The 15,132-nt window shown below is 38.4% G+C and overlaps 1 protein-coding gene, 1 long non-coding RNA gene, 1 other non-coding gene and 1 pseudogene across 6 annotated transcripts in view; 2 read left to right on the forward strand and 2 right to left on the reverse strand.

Moving 5' to 3' along the window:
• Positions 1 to 1,999, forward strand: part of NNT (nicotinamide nucleotide transhydrogenase) — an 89,823-nt gene extending 87,824 nt beyond the window's left edge. For all 3 annotated transcript variants that reach the window (XM_081826084.1, XM_081826083.1, XM_081826085.1), the window contains exon 22: positions 601 to 1,999. In XM_081826084.1, the coding sequence (XP_081682210.1) occupies positions 601 to 750 (150 nt within the window). In that variant the 3' untranslated portion in view covers positions 751 to 1,999. The remainder of the gene's footprint in view (positions 1 to 600) is intronic.
• The window catches only part of LOC102725870 (glyceraldehyde-3-phosphate dehydrogenase pseudogene), a 271,823-nt pseudogene that overhangs the window by 86,451 nt on the left and 170,240 nt on the right, over positions 1 to 15,132 (reverse strand). The gene's annotated exons all lie outside the window — the stretch shown is intronic.
• The window catches only part of LOC145722574 (uncharacterized), a 365,423-nt gene continuing 362,569 nt past the window's right edge, over positions 12,279 to 15,132 (forward strand). The window contains exons 1-2 of the long non-coding RNA XR_014146917.1: positions 12,279 to 12,453; positions 14,419 to 14,511. This is a non-coding gene — a long non-coding RNA (uncharacterized LOC145722574). The remainder of the gene's footprint in view (positions 12,454 to 14,418; positions 14,512 to 15,132) is intronic.
• LOC115939675 (U6 spliceosomal RNA) lies at positions 14,224 to 14,330 on the reverse strand. Its single transcript, XR_004074449.1, has one exon. It is a non-coding gene; the product is annotated as a U6 spliceosomal RNA (small nuclear RNA).

Genomic DNA, 15,132 nt, shown 5'->3' on the forward strand with positions numbered 1-15,132 from the left:
CCCCTCTCATGTGCTCTCTCTCATTCTCTCTCTCACAAATAAATAAAATCTTAAAAAAAAAAAAAAAAAAAGAAAGCACTCCCTGGAATTGTGTAAGACTGTTGAATCACAGACCTGTACCTCTGAAACAATACGTTATATGTTAAAAAAAAAGAAGATAGTAGGAAGGGAAAAATGAAGGGGGGGGAATCAGAGGGGGAGACGAACCATGAGAGACTTTGGACTCTGAGAAACAAACAGGGTTTTAAAGGGGAAGGGGGTATGGGGGGATGGGTGAGCCTGGTGATGGGTATTAAGGAGGGCACATATTGAATGGAGCACTGGGTGTTATACGCAAACAATGGATCGTGGATCACTACATCAAAAACTAATGATGTATTGTATGGTGACTAACATAACGTAATAAAAAATTTACCACCAGGAAAAAAAAAAAGCAAGCAAGCAAGCACTCCCTGTGTATTGTAGAAGTCTGTGTACTCAGGAGTTAGTAGTGGTATGTGCTTCATTCAAAGCTAGGGCAGGGCAGGGTCGGCCTGTCTATCATGTCCCAGTCAGGTCTGTTCAATACACTCACTCTCTCAGTTCATCTTTGCTCCTTAGGTCATCGTTATGAAGAGGTCCTTGGGTGTTGGCTATGCTGCAGTGGACAATCCAATCTTCTACAAACCTAACACGGCCATGCTTCTAGGCGATGCTAAGAAGACCTGCGATGCACTGCAGGCGAAAGTGAGAGAATCCTACCAGAAGTAAATTTTAAAGACCAAGCTATTGTCTGACGAAGCCACTTCTTCCGTTGTGGGAACAGGCAAATAAAGTAATCACTCCATACAGCTGATAGACATCTGTAGCAAAGCTCTTGGAAGAAAAAGAAGACTGAAGAAAGCAAAGCAAGCAGGGAGATTTTTCAGGAACAGTGATCCCTTGATGTAAAAAAAAAAGATTGAGAATTCTACATGTCTTCCTGTGCATATTTTTTGTGTTATGAATTTCAAAAGTATTTTATAAAAGGAGAAAGAACAGCCTTATTTTAGTTCTAATCCATTTGGATTTTTTTTAATTCTTCCACAGTAGTCAGAGTGTTTAAGAAATTAAATCTTTAGGATCTTAGTACTTACATTATATACATGGATCTGAAAAATCTTACCCTGTAAACATTACAGCTACCTTCATTTATGTTTTTTGCAACAAATGTTACTAATTTGAAACTTTTGTCAACTTCTGAGCTATCCTCTAACCATTTAACCATAATCTGAATTAACCATATCAAATTGGCTTCAACTTTTTGAACTGTACTTCCAATTCTAGGTTTCAGGGATGTATTTTCTGACTTCTATATTAATATATTAAAGGACTAGATAATCTTTCAGAGGAACAAATCATTTGCTTTGTATGTTTCATCAGGACACCAATGAAACATATAATTTGAAATCAGTATTGTATTTTTAAAAATCCCATTTCCAATCAGATCTTTTTTTAGTTTCAATCAATTTATACTGTGTATTACTATATTAAGTGCACTTGAATGGAATTCAAGTATTTGACTAATCAAATGAGTTCATCATGTTTGCATAGAGATGTAGCAATTGTCTCTGGTAACAAAGGGCTAAAGTGAATAGTTCTGCCTGTTACTAACATCTGGGGAAGACTTGCTACTATGAAATAGATGAAATTAATCAGTCTCTTAACTGTTGGCAAGAATTTTTTATCCAAATCAGAGTGTGTTTTGAGGTCTTATGTAATTGATGACATTTGAGAAAAATGGTGGCACTTTTTTTTTAGCTACCTATTTGTTTATCTAAGCACCAGTAAAAATCATGTCTTTTTGCAGTAAAAGTGTAGATTTTCTTTGTGACTTTGCTACTGTTCCAAAAGCTCCTTATAGGTGAATGTGTGAGGAATACTTGGAATATCTGCCTCTCTATTTAACGAATTTGGTACTAAGTTTCTCGAAACAATTATAAACACATAAAAACTATTTCTAAACCAGAAAGAGAAATAACTGGTGTGAAATTTTTTACTGCTATGCTCGTGTTTACTCAGTTTACAACTCACAGTATCTGTTGGTTTGGTAGTCAGCTTCTGTTTTGCTGTGCCTGAGATTAAAATCTGTGTGTGTGTGTGTGTGTGTGTTTGTGTACATATGTTTTAAAAGCAGGAAAGACTCCTTTTTAATTTTTAAGTGGTAAATGCAATTTGCTACTGGATCTCAGATCATTAATAAGCTAAAGTCTGAATTATATCATGAAAGTTCTACTAGAAAAAACTAAATAGTATCTTTATTTATGTCCTTTTCCCTTTCTCAAAGTAGTAGGTACATCTGGAAAGCAGCAACTTGGATTTTTTGTTGTTGTTGTTTTTGAGATAATTCCTGCATTGAGCTTGAACTAAAAATAATTATACTTGGATTTATTTACTTTTGTTGTTTATAGTAAGTATTTTTAAAAGTACGAACCTCATTCTTTGCTGCTCACTAGTCCTTGGTCATTCAGTTGTGTTAACTGAATTGAACCAACATCCAGTTGGTTTTTTTTTTTTTTTTTACTTTATTGGTTAGGCTACTTAAATGAATTTGGATACATAATTTCTTAAAGTAATACTCCTAAAAGTTGGTGGCCTTGGATTATTTATGGTAAAGTCTAATATCAACAAAAATAATCTTCATCCATCCTGTTTTATTACTCTTTTTTTCTGCTAAGTCATACAGCTGGAAGGTCTGACTCCTTTTTATTCTTGTATTGCTCACAGTATATATTGATATTCAACTAGAAATAATTTTTTAAAAAATCCATTGTACCTCAGAGGCTGTTACCAAAAAAAAAAAAAAAAAAAGAAAGACACATAGGCAGGGAAAGGCTAATGTTGATGTGTCTTTTAGGCCTTTTTAATAATCCTTTTTTTCCTCGTTTGTCATAAATTGGGAGTTTGTGTTTAAAGTTATGCATCTAGGTAAAGAATGTATATAAGTAAATGTATAAATTTTAATACATTATATGTATGTTTCTGTCTAACTGTGGACAGTGTTCTGGCATATAAATCTTTTTATCATTCTCTCTATTTTTTCTAGGGATTGGAATAGAGAGGAGTGAGAGAGAGAGGATTAATCTTTTTCTGCATTGGGCGTTTCAGGCGTTTATGGACTCAGGGAATAAGAGTTAGGTATTTGGTAATGAATCTGGATAGTGGGCCTTGGCCTTTCTGAATCGATCCAAGTCATGGCCCTAACTTTTAGATTTTGCTGTTTTGTCATACAACACAAATATGGGATATATTATGTATCAGTCAGCTTTAGGGTTTAGTTCAATTTATCCTATGCCAAAGCCTTATTATGTATAATTAATAACTCATAACCCATGTGTTCATCTGACTGAGAGGCAAATTTTCAAGTCCCTTAAGGCATAAGTCTTATGAGTTAAAGCATTTTAGAACTGGAAAGTTGGATAGCTCTTTTGGATAGCTAGGGGAGATAGTTCAAATGTCTAATTTATAGCTCCTGCCAGTTTTTGAGAGTCTTTGCCAACAAATATTATTGGGTCAGAATGGTAAAAGAAAAAAAAACAAAAACAAAAAAACAAAACCCTATACTCCAGAGGCAGCAACTTGACATTCCTGCTGCTCTTTAGATTCTCAAAGGAAAGAAGGATGAGTTTAATTAACAAGGAGGGGAAAAAAAACTTTAAGTGAAATTTTAAAAGTGTTAGTGTAGTAAAGGAGCAGAAATTTTGAAGCTCTTAAGATTGTTGTTCTTAAACTTTTAGAAGTTACATATTGAGCTAAGGAATTAAACTGTTCACTATTTAAGTGGTTATATAGACATTTACCATGGTGTATACTGTAATTCTGGATGGAAACCTTTTGTATAAAATAGTGATGGAGATGATGAGACAGTAATTAGAATATTGAATATTTGAAACTCTGACATACAATGATTAAGATAATGGTAGAAAAAGATAGTTGGATCTGGGTAGATAATTTATTTGGGGAAGAACGGAAAACCATAATGGATAGGTAGAGAAAGGCCAGTTTAGGATTATGGAGAACTTTAAAAGCTGGAACTCAAGTAGTGGGGAGATACTACATCTCTGTTATGTCGATTGTGAAAGCATATGACTACCTCATTCTATATAAAATATTTGTACTTCATATTCTTGCCAAAGATCACAACTTTGAACTCTGTTTTCCAGTTCTTTCCAAAAGCCCATTTCTGAAGAAGAATAACTAATGAAAAGATAGCCTAAAGGATATGGAGTCCAGTTTGCCCCTGGATATTTCAGATTTTGCTCAGAGACCAAGTCAGCCCTTCAGACGTCTGGGTGCTTGGGCTCTGTTGGGTGGGTCATTGTGGATAACAACGACATGAGGGACTGGAATGGAAGGTGGGGGGAGAGGGATCTAGCTCACTTCAGGGGATTATGAGTGTGGGAGAGGTACATGTGTCAGCAATAGAATGGTGGGGAGTAAAAGTGGTTGTCACAGACTTTGAGAAGAATTGAGGTGATGTGGATCTGGGGTACACAGGTGACACATGGGAAGATGGTGGCTAGTTCCTTCTCCCAATGATGGAGAGATGTGAAGAAGGAATTGAGAACTTAGGGCAAGGGGTTGGAGGTGTTCCTATTTATTATAAAGACAGAAGAGTAAGATCTAAGAACTTTCTCATCCTCCTTCCTGTTGTATTTGGGAAGATGAAAAGCACAGCACAAAGTGATCTGATGTATAGGGAATAGTAAAAACCCGTGGAAATGGACCATTCAGAAATTCAGATAAGGCCATTTTTTCCCCCATCCACCTACTTTGTTTTTGGCTTACCACAGGAAAAACAAAACTTGGAAACTTCTCCAGTAAGGCGTAGAACTAGATTTAGCCAGTGAACTTTTATCTAAATCAGCCCTTCTCTGGACCCGATTTTCCAAAAGCCAGTGAACCGCTGTCAGCCAGCCTTGCCTTCCCCCCCTTCTTTCTTCCAGTTTGGGAGTGCACTTTCTACAAGAGTACAGTGCTTACACTGATGGAGCAGGGTCTGTGCCTGGTGAATTCCATCCAGACCTTGGGATTCTAGTCCTCTACTACACACACACACACACACACAGAGATGCTGGGTTCAAACTGAAAGGTCACCTCTAAACCTCTAGAGAAATGGGAGAAAGTCTGACTGGGTAACTGCCTTGTGTTATGTCAGTAGGGAGATAACTCCTTCCCCAGAGGGATGAAACAGAATGTCATGGCTTTATCTTAGAATGTTTTGTCACTACTCTGAGTTTACTGGAACACTATGCTTCAGAAATCAGTCCTAGAAAAGGCCTTTAAAAGCTTTCAGGGCTTTACTGATTCGTGGAAAATTTTGTTCTTGCAAATTATAGCCGGCTTTGTGGTTTTGTCCCATTGGGGTATCTATGAGCATGGAAGCTTAGACATACTTAAGGTCCACTTTGTGTCTGATTGTGGATAACTGCTTCATTAGTGTTGGGTGTAATTATAGTAACTTGGAAACATGCTCATATAAAGATTAGAATCATCATTGTAAATGAGACCAATAGAACATTCAAAGACTATGACAAAATCTTATGAAAATCTTATCCTACATGGAAGAATTTTAGAGTACTGTACTGCTTTGGTCCTTGCTGTCATGCATCTCACCCAGAATACTGTCTGTGTAAGCATCACGAATGGGTAGGATTTTAATGGTGAATATAGGAAAAGTAGTTGGATGATGGCATCACTATGAAAAGTGTTACTGTTTTCTACATAATGAATCACTCTTGGTAATGCCTACATTTCTGGAGGGTCTCACCTTTTGCTAAATTAAACATAAAGGCATTTTAATAAGTATGTTACCATGGGTGTGGGGGGGAGGGAAGGAAGTGCATTTTTATGTGTGTTCCACATGGAATTCTGTTTAGGACTCATTATCTGGAAGTTTATCTTAACCTTTTTTTTTTATTATTATTATTCCAGATAGAAAGACTCTGCCCTCTTACTCTTATTTATTTATTTATTTATTTTAAGATTTTATTTATTTATTTGACAGAGAGAGAGACAGCAAGAGCAGGAACACAAGCAGGGGGAGTGGGAGAGAGAGAAGCAGGCTTCCTGCCGAGCAGGGAGCCCGATGTGGGACTCGATCCCAGGACCCTGGGATCATGACCTGAGCCGAAGGCAGACGCTTAATGACTGAGCCACCCAGGTGCCCCCTCTTGCTCATTTTAGTAGCTCAGTGGGTAATAGTAATAGCAGCTACTAGTTGAGTGCTTATTTTGTGCTAGGCACCATCTTGTTCGCATCCTGTGAGTTCTCAGGGCCTCCTACAATAGAAGATGGCGCCCTTGACCTGACGGCAGCAGGGTCCACTCAACCACTCTTGATGTTTGTCAAGCAGAAATAGCTAAAGAAAAGATGGCACTCACAAAAGGGAGGAACCATGTCATACTAAACTATTTAAATATATATTTTTAAAAAACCCAGTTGAAATTTCAGCCAGAAGATGCCAACCACTTACAAAATGACATGAAGAAATGTGACTTTGGGGGAGGAAGGCAGTGCCGGCTGTTTTCACACACGGCATGACAAAAGTTGCCTGTCGCGTCATGATTTGTCTCTCCACCCCTTCTGTCTCCAAGCTGCCATTTGCCTCGTCCACAAAAGCTTAAGTCCTGGGGTTGCTTCTTCCTTAGGAGCAGAACCAAGGAAGCTTGGAGCAGATTGTCCAAAACCCTTTGAGGGTTTTGCTTTCCAGAATCATAGTTACCACACCCCCATGTCTGCTTTGACCTCTCACAGCTTCCTACCCAACAGCCAGTCAGTCAGGCCATAGCTTTTTGCTGTGAATTGTCACCTCCCAGGCCACAAACTCAGATGTACTGAAATATGACTTCGTTTTCTATAACTGAACTGAATTCCTTTCGTTTAAAGCAAGATAGAATTGGAAGGAAGAAATACGCAAGGTGGAGGACATGATCATCTCAATGTATTTTGGTGAATTTCTCCTACGATTTATATTTGGGGTGAAACTTTGAAAAGCTTTTGTATGAGAACAGAATATTAATGTATTTCTGCAAAGAAAGTAGTAAGTGCTCTATTTAAATAATTTAAAGTGAACTGATTAGAAAGCTTCAAGCAAAGAAATTCTGAGGACCAGTTTTCTCCTGAGATTAACAGAATTATGAGCTTCAGAGACCTTTATTTTAAAAAATTTAGACATTGAGTTGTTTTGGGGAAGGTTTTTCATTTGGTCCTCTGCCCTGTGAGGAATGTAAAGTGCTCTGTCATCTAATCTATTAGTTTATCAGTAGTACTTTGGTATTAAATCTATAGCCAAAGTTGAACCATTCATTCAGATCTGGAACACATCTGAAACAAAGACAGAAAAGTAAAAAAACAGCTCATTTGATAATTATTGTCTTTCTAAGAACACAAGTCAGCATTTATAGCCCATCTAATTTTTTTTTGTACTGATGAAATTTTTTTTTTAAATAATGATTTCTGTGTATTTTATTAATTGTAATTTTCACTGGGGAAATTGGAGCACAAAGCATCACAATGTTCCCCTAATTACGCTGTGGCAGATGGAACAGCAAGAACTATATCTTCTGCCAATTAACTATATTTGTCTTCTTAAATTACAAGTGCTTGGTCATTTCAGTAAATATCATGATTCCTATTTTACGCATAAACTTTTTGTTCCTCTGGAATAATATATTCTCCTCCCCTGCCCACCAGAAATAAAGAAATTGGAGCAAAATGGAACAAAGAAGATAATATGTTCAAAAGTGCCATGATTTAATATTTTCATGCCACCACTTGAGTATGAATTTAGAATAGATTGCAAGGGACAGCAAGGGGCAATCACGTAGAGAGCTTAGCATAATAGGTGTTTCCAATGTACCAGAGTCTGGAGGATGAGAGGGCTTGTCCAGGTGGAACAGAGGGGGAGAGGAGGAAGTAGCCCCTGCTCAGCCTGGGGGAGATGGGGAAGAAAAGCTCCTGAGAAAAGAGACATTCATGAGGGAGCATTCATGAGGTGGGTGAAACCCAAACTATGGTAGTTCTTCTAGATTCCAAGTGGAGGGAGGGGATGGCAAAGGAAAGAAGAATCCGAGATCATTGGCATGAGAATTTTGGAAGGGATGTGGAGTAGGGAATTGCAATTTAAACTGGAAGAAGCCATAAAAAGAGTTAATGGTAGCACTAATGACATTTTCTAGACTACAAGGTGTTGTAGGAAATTGCTTGTGCTTGAAATGTTTTGATCTATTCCCTCCACCATTGACTCGGTTGGGTTTCCTATCTATAAAATATATGATCAAGTGGCACTGATGAGCCTAGCTGTTACTTATTTTTTGCCGTGTGCTGTGCCAGGGAGCAGATATATGTGGCATGTTCCCTTGCAGTGAAGTATGGGGTGCAAAATTATAATTTGGTGGAAGTGCAAAAACTAAATGATTTGCAAGTTATGGAGGTAGCTCACAGAAGAGAATGATTGTTGCCTGGATAAGAGGAGGGAATTCTGGGGAGCTTTTGCAGAGAAGCATTCTGGAAGCTAAATAAGAGACAGGCACATAAGGAAGGAACAAGCATTTATTTTATTTTATTTTATTTTATTTTTTAAAAGATTTTATTTATTTGAGAGAAAGAGAGTAAGTGAGAGAGAGAGAGAGAGCACAAGCCAGTGGGGAGAGTCAGAGGGAGAAGCAGACTTCCCACTGAGCAGGGAGCCCGAAGCAGGACTCAATCCCAGGACCGTGGGGCCATGACCTGAGCTGAAGGCAGATGCTTAACCGACTGAGCCACCCAAGTGTCCGGGAACAAGCATTTTAAATGGAAGAGATAGCATGTGAAAATTCACTGAATCAAGATTTTTCAAAGGAAATAATTCTCTTCAAATACGTAACACAACACAGATTTTTAATTCATAGTTATTGTTTTAAATAAAACTCTGGTGCTAGAGGACTGTCATTTTCCAGGTTATTGTGGGGAGGATGCTTGGGGTCATGGCTCTTGGAATAGTCATTGTTTTTAAAATTTTTTCTACTGCCTTTCAATAGTCATTTGTCAATTTTGGTACTGACGAATCTCTCTTTCCTCGCACTGCTCTCTCAAGTAAAATAAAAAATAACATTGCCAGTATTTTTCACAATCTGTTCCTTACCCCATCTTTGTCAGAGCACCTGTGAAGGAGGAACTCTGACTCTATTCTTTGTGTTACAGAAGGCTCAGGTTACCATGAAAGAGTGGATTCAGTTGAAACTGGGCAGTGGTATCTCAGTAGTGCTAGTTTTCTCTACCTTTTCTCAAGGTCTGGGACTTTCTTTGACTTTTGGGTTGATCTCAGAAGATCAGTCTATCAGGCAAGAAGAAAGCCTGTTTCTGTGGTGACCATAGTCAGTGTGGTTTTGTGTCAGCTTACCTAATCTGCAAGTACGGTTCCTAGAATTTCTTTCCTTGTCTGATTCTAGCTTAGCCCCAAGAGAAATTGCCTGAAATTTGGGAGAACAGGCAAAGCGGTAGCCATACCACTCTGAAGGCTTGTTCAGGGCCCCCGGGTACTGCTGCAGCTCCGTGGGACTCATCTCCAGACCCATTTGTTGACCTTGTGCACCAGTTGGGACCCCAGCTCCTCTCACTCCTGTTGGATCCCTTTCTTCAGCTTCTCAACTTTCCGGGCAAAGCTTATGTACACGGACTCAGGAAGCTCACCAGCTTCTGCAGGTCACCCGTGTTGTTAAGTGTGAGAAGACGAGGTTTCCAGTTTGTCTTCACTCTCTCCCACTTCATGTCAGGCTGTCAACCCTGCTCACTGATGGTCACTTCAGGCCCCTGACCAGAAACAGAGCCAATGGCCTTTCATAGGCTTTCACTCTTCCCCAGCATCTACAATCGTGTCAAGTTGCATTCCTAGTAAATCTCTTCTTTCCTATCCCTCGTTGTGGTTCTTCTTCCCTGATCGAAACTTAACTGGTATAAGTCCTTCACAACACGTCATGATGCTAATGTAACTGATTTGTGATCATTAATGGTGATAAGGAATTAGGATGGCATAAGTAATTGAAATGACAGGTAGTCAAATGTCTTATTTAATAATTTCAACCATTTCTCCTAACAAATATCAAAATTAGATGACTCACATTTCACCACCTTTGCAAATGGATTGAATGATGAATTCAGTGAATGATTCTTTCATATGGATTAGTACTTTTTTCCAAAGAGCACAATCTAGTGCCATGGGGGATTAAAACCCTTGTAAAAGCTATCTTGTTTTTGGCATAGAGTGGGGTTGTGTGGAGAGAATTTCCAGGTACGATAAAAGGAGCAGGCTAAAAATTTCCATGATGTTTTTGTTCTAGAGTATGCACACATACAGAGAAAGGTGGACACCATTTTTAGAAATTCCAAGAGCTCTTGTTTTTGCTTATGTGAATCAATCCTTTTTTGACTCTGGGCTTCACCCCATGCCTCGCTTTGGCCAATGGACACTAACAGGTGACACACAGAGAGAGGCTAGACAAGTGCTTGTGCATTGGGATTTGACCTTTTGGAAAGTTCCTTTTTGGGAGCTTGTGGTCATACTATAAGGAACCTTGGGCTGAATCATGAGAGGCAATCTGGAGAGAGTTTGGAGGATTAGGGGCTGTCTTGGACTTAGCAGCTGAAGGCAGCTGCATGAGCAGAATTCCTAATAAACAGAATTCTGTGCAATAATAGTGTGTAGTTTGGGGGTGGTTCATTATACAGCCATGGAAGATTGAAACAGCTATGACAAAGTATTAATAACAGACTTTTTTCCTCCTTTTTTTTTTTTTTTTTTTAGAAAAAAACCTATGCATCGACTTAGTTCTGACTATGGCTCCTTTCCCCCTTTCCTTAAATTCCTTCTTATTACGTTTCATTGTCTCCACTTCCCCTTTCCTCGTGCGAGCATGGGTGGTCATTTTTCCAGGTGGCATGAGTTGGGAGACAGTTAGAAACCCTGTTTACTCCAGAATATCTTCCTTCTCAGTCTGTCCTGGTACTTGAAACTTCAACATTATTTAAATAATGATTTTTTTTCCTTCTAAGCTAAGAATTTCCATCTCCAAGAATGAATGCGCAACTATCCGTGGACACAGAACATCACTCCCCATCATTCAGCATGGAGCCAGGGTTCATTTGTTAGTTTGCTCTCCCAGGAAGCGGCTGAGAGGAGCTGGCCCTGCCTTGCCTGAGGACCTTGCCCACACATTTACATCAGTCTGCAAGGCTTTCTTCTTATTTTGTCATCCAGTTAACTACTTCTCTTCCTTCAGTTCTTGACTCCGTTAATACTTTCTTATGGAAGTGTCCCAGAACCCCCTGATTAAGTCTATTCTATTCCAGGTGCTCATAGAGCCAAATGCCTTCTTCAGAGCAATTTCAATTTAACCTTTTTTTATATGTAATTATATTATATTTATACCACCTGGGGCGATAAGCTCCAAGGAGATAGAGATCCTGTTGATTTTTGCCCACTGGAGTATTCTCAATACTTAGAATATACTCTGACCCGTGGAATGTGTTCAGTACGTATGTGTTAAGAGAATGAATGGATGGATGGGTGAACTGAGATTCTAAACAATTGACTTCTCTTTTACCTTCTTACTTTAGACATTTTTGTGCCTGGACTGGGTGTTTTAGCCCTATTGCAGGCAAGAAAGCAGGCCCATGGCATTCTAAAAGCTCTGTGAGGTGTTTCAAGAGGGGAAATCAAAGTTAAGAGTGCTATCCTGAAGCTAAGTCTTACCAGAGCATTGTGGACTCCCTTACAATGCCTTATCCGTTTAAATTCTTACCCCTGAATAAAGACCTTCTCAGAAGCAAGAAAACTAATAAGAGTTCACATGAGTACTAGCACGCCTTATAAAAACATCACTGGGCTGCCATAAATATTCCTGTTTTTCCATGCAATAAGAGTTAAAAGCTTCCCTTTCTTCTATAATTGAACAACTTTGGATTATTAAGGAAGAACTGTAATGCTTCATTTTAATTGAGGTACAACTGACACATAACATTATATTATTTTCAGGTGTACAACATAGGGATTTAATATTTGTATACACTGCAAAGTGATCACCATAGCAAGTCAGAACTATAATGCTTTAATACACTTTGTAGTTCTCACATTTATCTTCATTAAAATATGTAATAATTAAACAAAATCATTTATAGTGGGTTTACTAATGTGAGCAGAAAAAAGGAAGTGTTGGAGCTTTATGTTTTATTTTAACATTGCTATTCTGACTTTGAATGGGTTGAGCAAGAATGGCAATCATGATTTAGCCAATATTCAATTTATGAATAGCGTTTTTATAATCCTCTGAGGGTTGTGAAATCAAAAGCTTCTACTTTTATTTCCTTAGGGATAACTGCTGTTTATTTTTCAATTTAGAATATCTGGGAAGTAATTGACCTGGAGAAGCATTTCTCAAAATGTGGCCCTAATGACAGGTAAGAGGAAAATGGTTTCTTTTCTTTTTTTTAAATTTTATTTTATTATGTTAGTCACCATACATTACATCATTAGTTTTTGATGTAGTGTTCCAAGATTCATTGTTTGCATATAACACCCAGTGCTCCATGCAATACGTGCCCTCCTTGATACCCATCACCGGGCTAACCCATCCCCCACCCCCCTCCCCTCTGGAACCCTCAGTTTGTTTCTCAGAGTCCATAGTCTCTCATGGTTTGTCTCCCCCTCCGATTCCCCCCCGCTTCATTTTTTTTTCTTTTATTTTCTTGGACATCTCTAGCATTTGACACCATTGACCAGCCACTATGGAAAATGTCTCTTCTCTAGGATACTACCACTGTAATTAACATAGTCTATGAGCACATTACCTCTGTCAGAACACCTGTAATATTTTATTTCCCTAAAGTCTACGTCTGCTGGAGAGTGAGCTTCTTGAGGGCAGAGATTGTCCTTGATAAATGGCTAGGTGAATATATTAAAAAAGTCATTTTAGTGTGATAAATGAAAGGGGGGAGGAAGAAAGTAGTGCATGGACTGATACAGAAAATGAAATGTCAAAACTACCCTGGGATATTGGTACAGTGAAATGTGCCACTTTATGCTGTTTTAGGACCCATAGTCTTTGGTAGTAGAAAGGCTGATGGGAATTGGAAATAGAAAGCAAGCTGATTCTCAATTTCTAAAAATTCAAAACAACAACAAAACTTGGAATGCATATTTTTGACCTTAGCCATAATGTTTGCATTTCACAAATCTCATTCTCTTTTAGAACAGCGGTAAAATGGTGCTCATTCGGGTTTAATTAGTACAGATTAAATCGTGATCCTCAGTAGGAACTGTTCTGTAATTATTCTGCTTCTTCACCAGATGGTGCTTGTGAGCCAATTAGAAAAAGATTGGGTTTATGGTTTATTCACTGAAGGGGAAGCAAGAGGAAATTTGTGAATTAAATAGAATAAGGCTATGAAAAATTAGAAAAATTCAAGACAGCCTTTTAGAGTTGTTAGAGTACTTGGAGAAAATCTCATCTTCCTTTTCGGTAAAAATTTTAAGCTCTTGAAAGAAAAAAAATACTCATTAGGAACAATCACCAAATTTTGAATGTTTTGTGGGCTAACTGTCCAAGCCTAGTGAATTAAAAAATTCTCTTTCCTCTCCTTAAAATGCAGCATTAATCTTTGGCTGGAAACAAAACCATTTAAATTGTTACATGTGGAGAGTAATGGTTCCATTTCATAGTGTTACTTTGTGAAATGGGTTATTGTCCAGATTTCAAATGGCGTGATAGGCAGTATTCCTTTCTTTTCATTTAGAGGCTTTAAAGTGTAGGAGTTGAAAGAGAAGTCTCTGGATTCATACTACTTGACTTTACCCTACATCTGCCCCTTCTTAGCTGTGTAATCTTGCGACTTCACCTCTCTAAACTTCCTTTCCCTCATCTTGGAAAATGAGGGTGCCATAGTTTCCACCTTATTGGATTGTTGTGACAATATATATAAAAGACTTAATATGGTGCCTGGCACATAGTAAGCCCTCAAAAAAAGTTAACCTTCTTGACATTTCTCATCATGTTTCACTTACCAGTCAAGACTGATATATTCCGAGTCACAAAACAATCATGGAAAATGTCAATTCAATTAAGTTTACATTTCTTTCCTTTTTTCCTCATTCCAGTATTCTAACCTATTACCACTCTGCCTTAATCTATGAAACTCACTTATATTTACCAAGTATTTGTTTCGGGGACAAACTGTCCCTTCAAGCTCAGTCGAGACATTTATGTTCTTGCTCAGGGGCCATGCCAATCTTCTCTGTATCATTCTGATTTTAGTATATATGCTGCCGAAGCGAGCACAAGGCATTTATGTTCTGATGTGTGGTGGTTGTGATAGCTTAACTTCTTCTAAACTTCAGGAAAAGATGGTTTCGTTTTCTCGTTACAGTCCCTGAGATTGAATGATTGCAGTGACTGACAGCAAACCTCTCCCCAAGGAGCTTCTGTTGCTGACAGAACCTGAAGGATGCTACAGTGGATGGCAAGTATCACAGCAAAGCAAGAAGAGAGTGTGGGGAAGAAATTATTAAAAAGAAATATGTATTCTTCCCCAAATGGTAGCAATATGGACGTGAAAAAGAAAAGGACATACATTTGAATGGATACATCCAAAACTGGAGAAAGGCTATGTCCAGGTCTAGGAAGAATCAGGAACAAATTCACCAGTCACAGTTTTTGTTTACACTTCTATGTGTAGTGTACGTGGGCCCCCGTGCCCCAACTGACAGTTATCATCATGTGATATGATTGATAGGACCTGTGTCCTTTGTGCTGAAAACTAGGACATGATCTGTGAGGAAAATGTAAGTGATTTCTTGGACAGACCATGATGGCCAGAAGACAGCCGGTATTTACCAAGGAGTTACTCTGCTAGGGGCGATGGTAGGAATTCTTCCGGAAGTATCACGTGTTAACGCTCACCACGACTCCACAGAGTTGCCAGTGTTATCAACCCCATTTGTCATTATTGCCATTCTTCCCATTAAGGAAATGGGTATTTGGAGACGTTCAGTAAATAGCTTTTCCTAGATTGCATAGTCAGCAAACGGCAGAGCTAGTAATCAAACCCCATGCCATCTGACTCCAGAGCCTCAGGATTTTA

The sequence above is a fragment of the Leptonychotes weddellii genome, chromosome 7 (assembly GCF_054177405.1).
Source record: "Leptonychotes weddellii isolate Sample4059 chromosome 7, ASM5417740v2, whole genome shotgun sequence".
Taxonomy (NCBI): domain Eukaryota; kingdom Metazoa; phylum Chordata; class Mammalia; order Carnivora; family Phocidae; genus Leptonychotes; species Leptonychotes weddellii.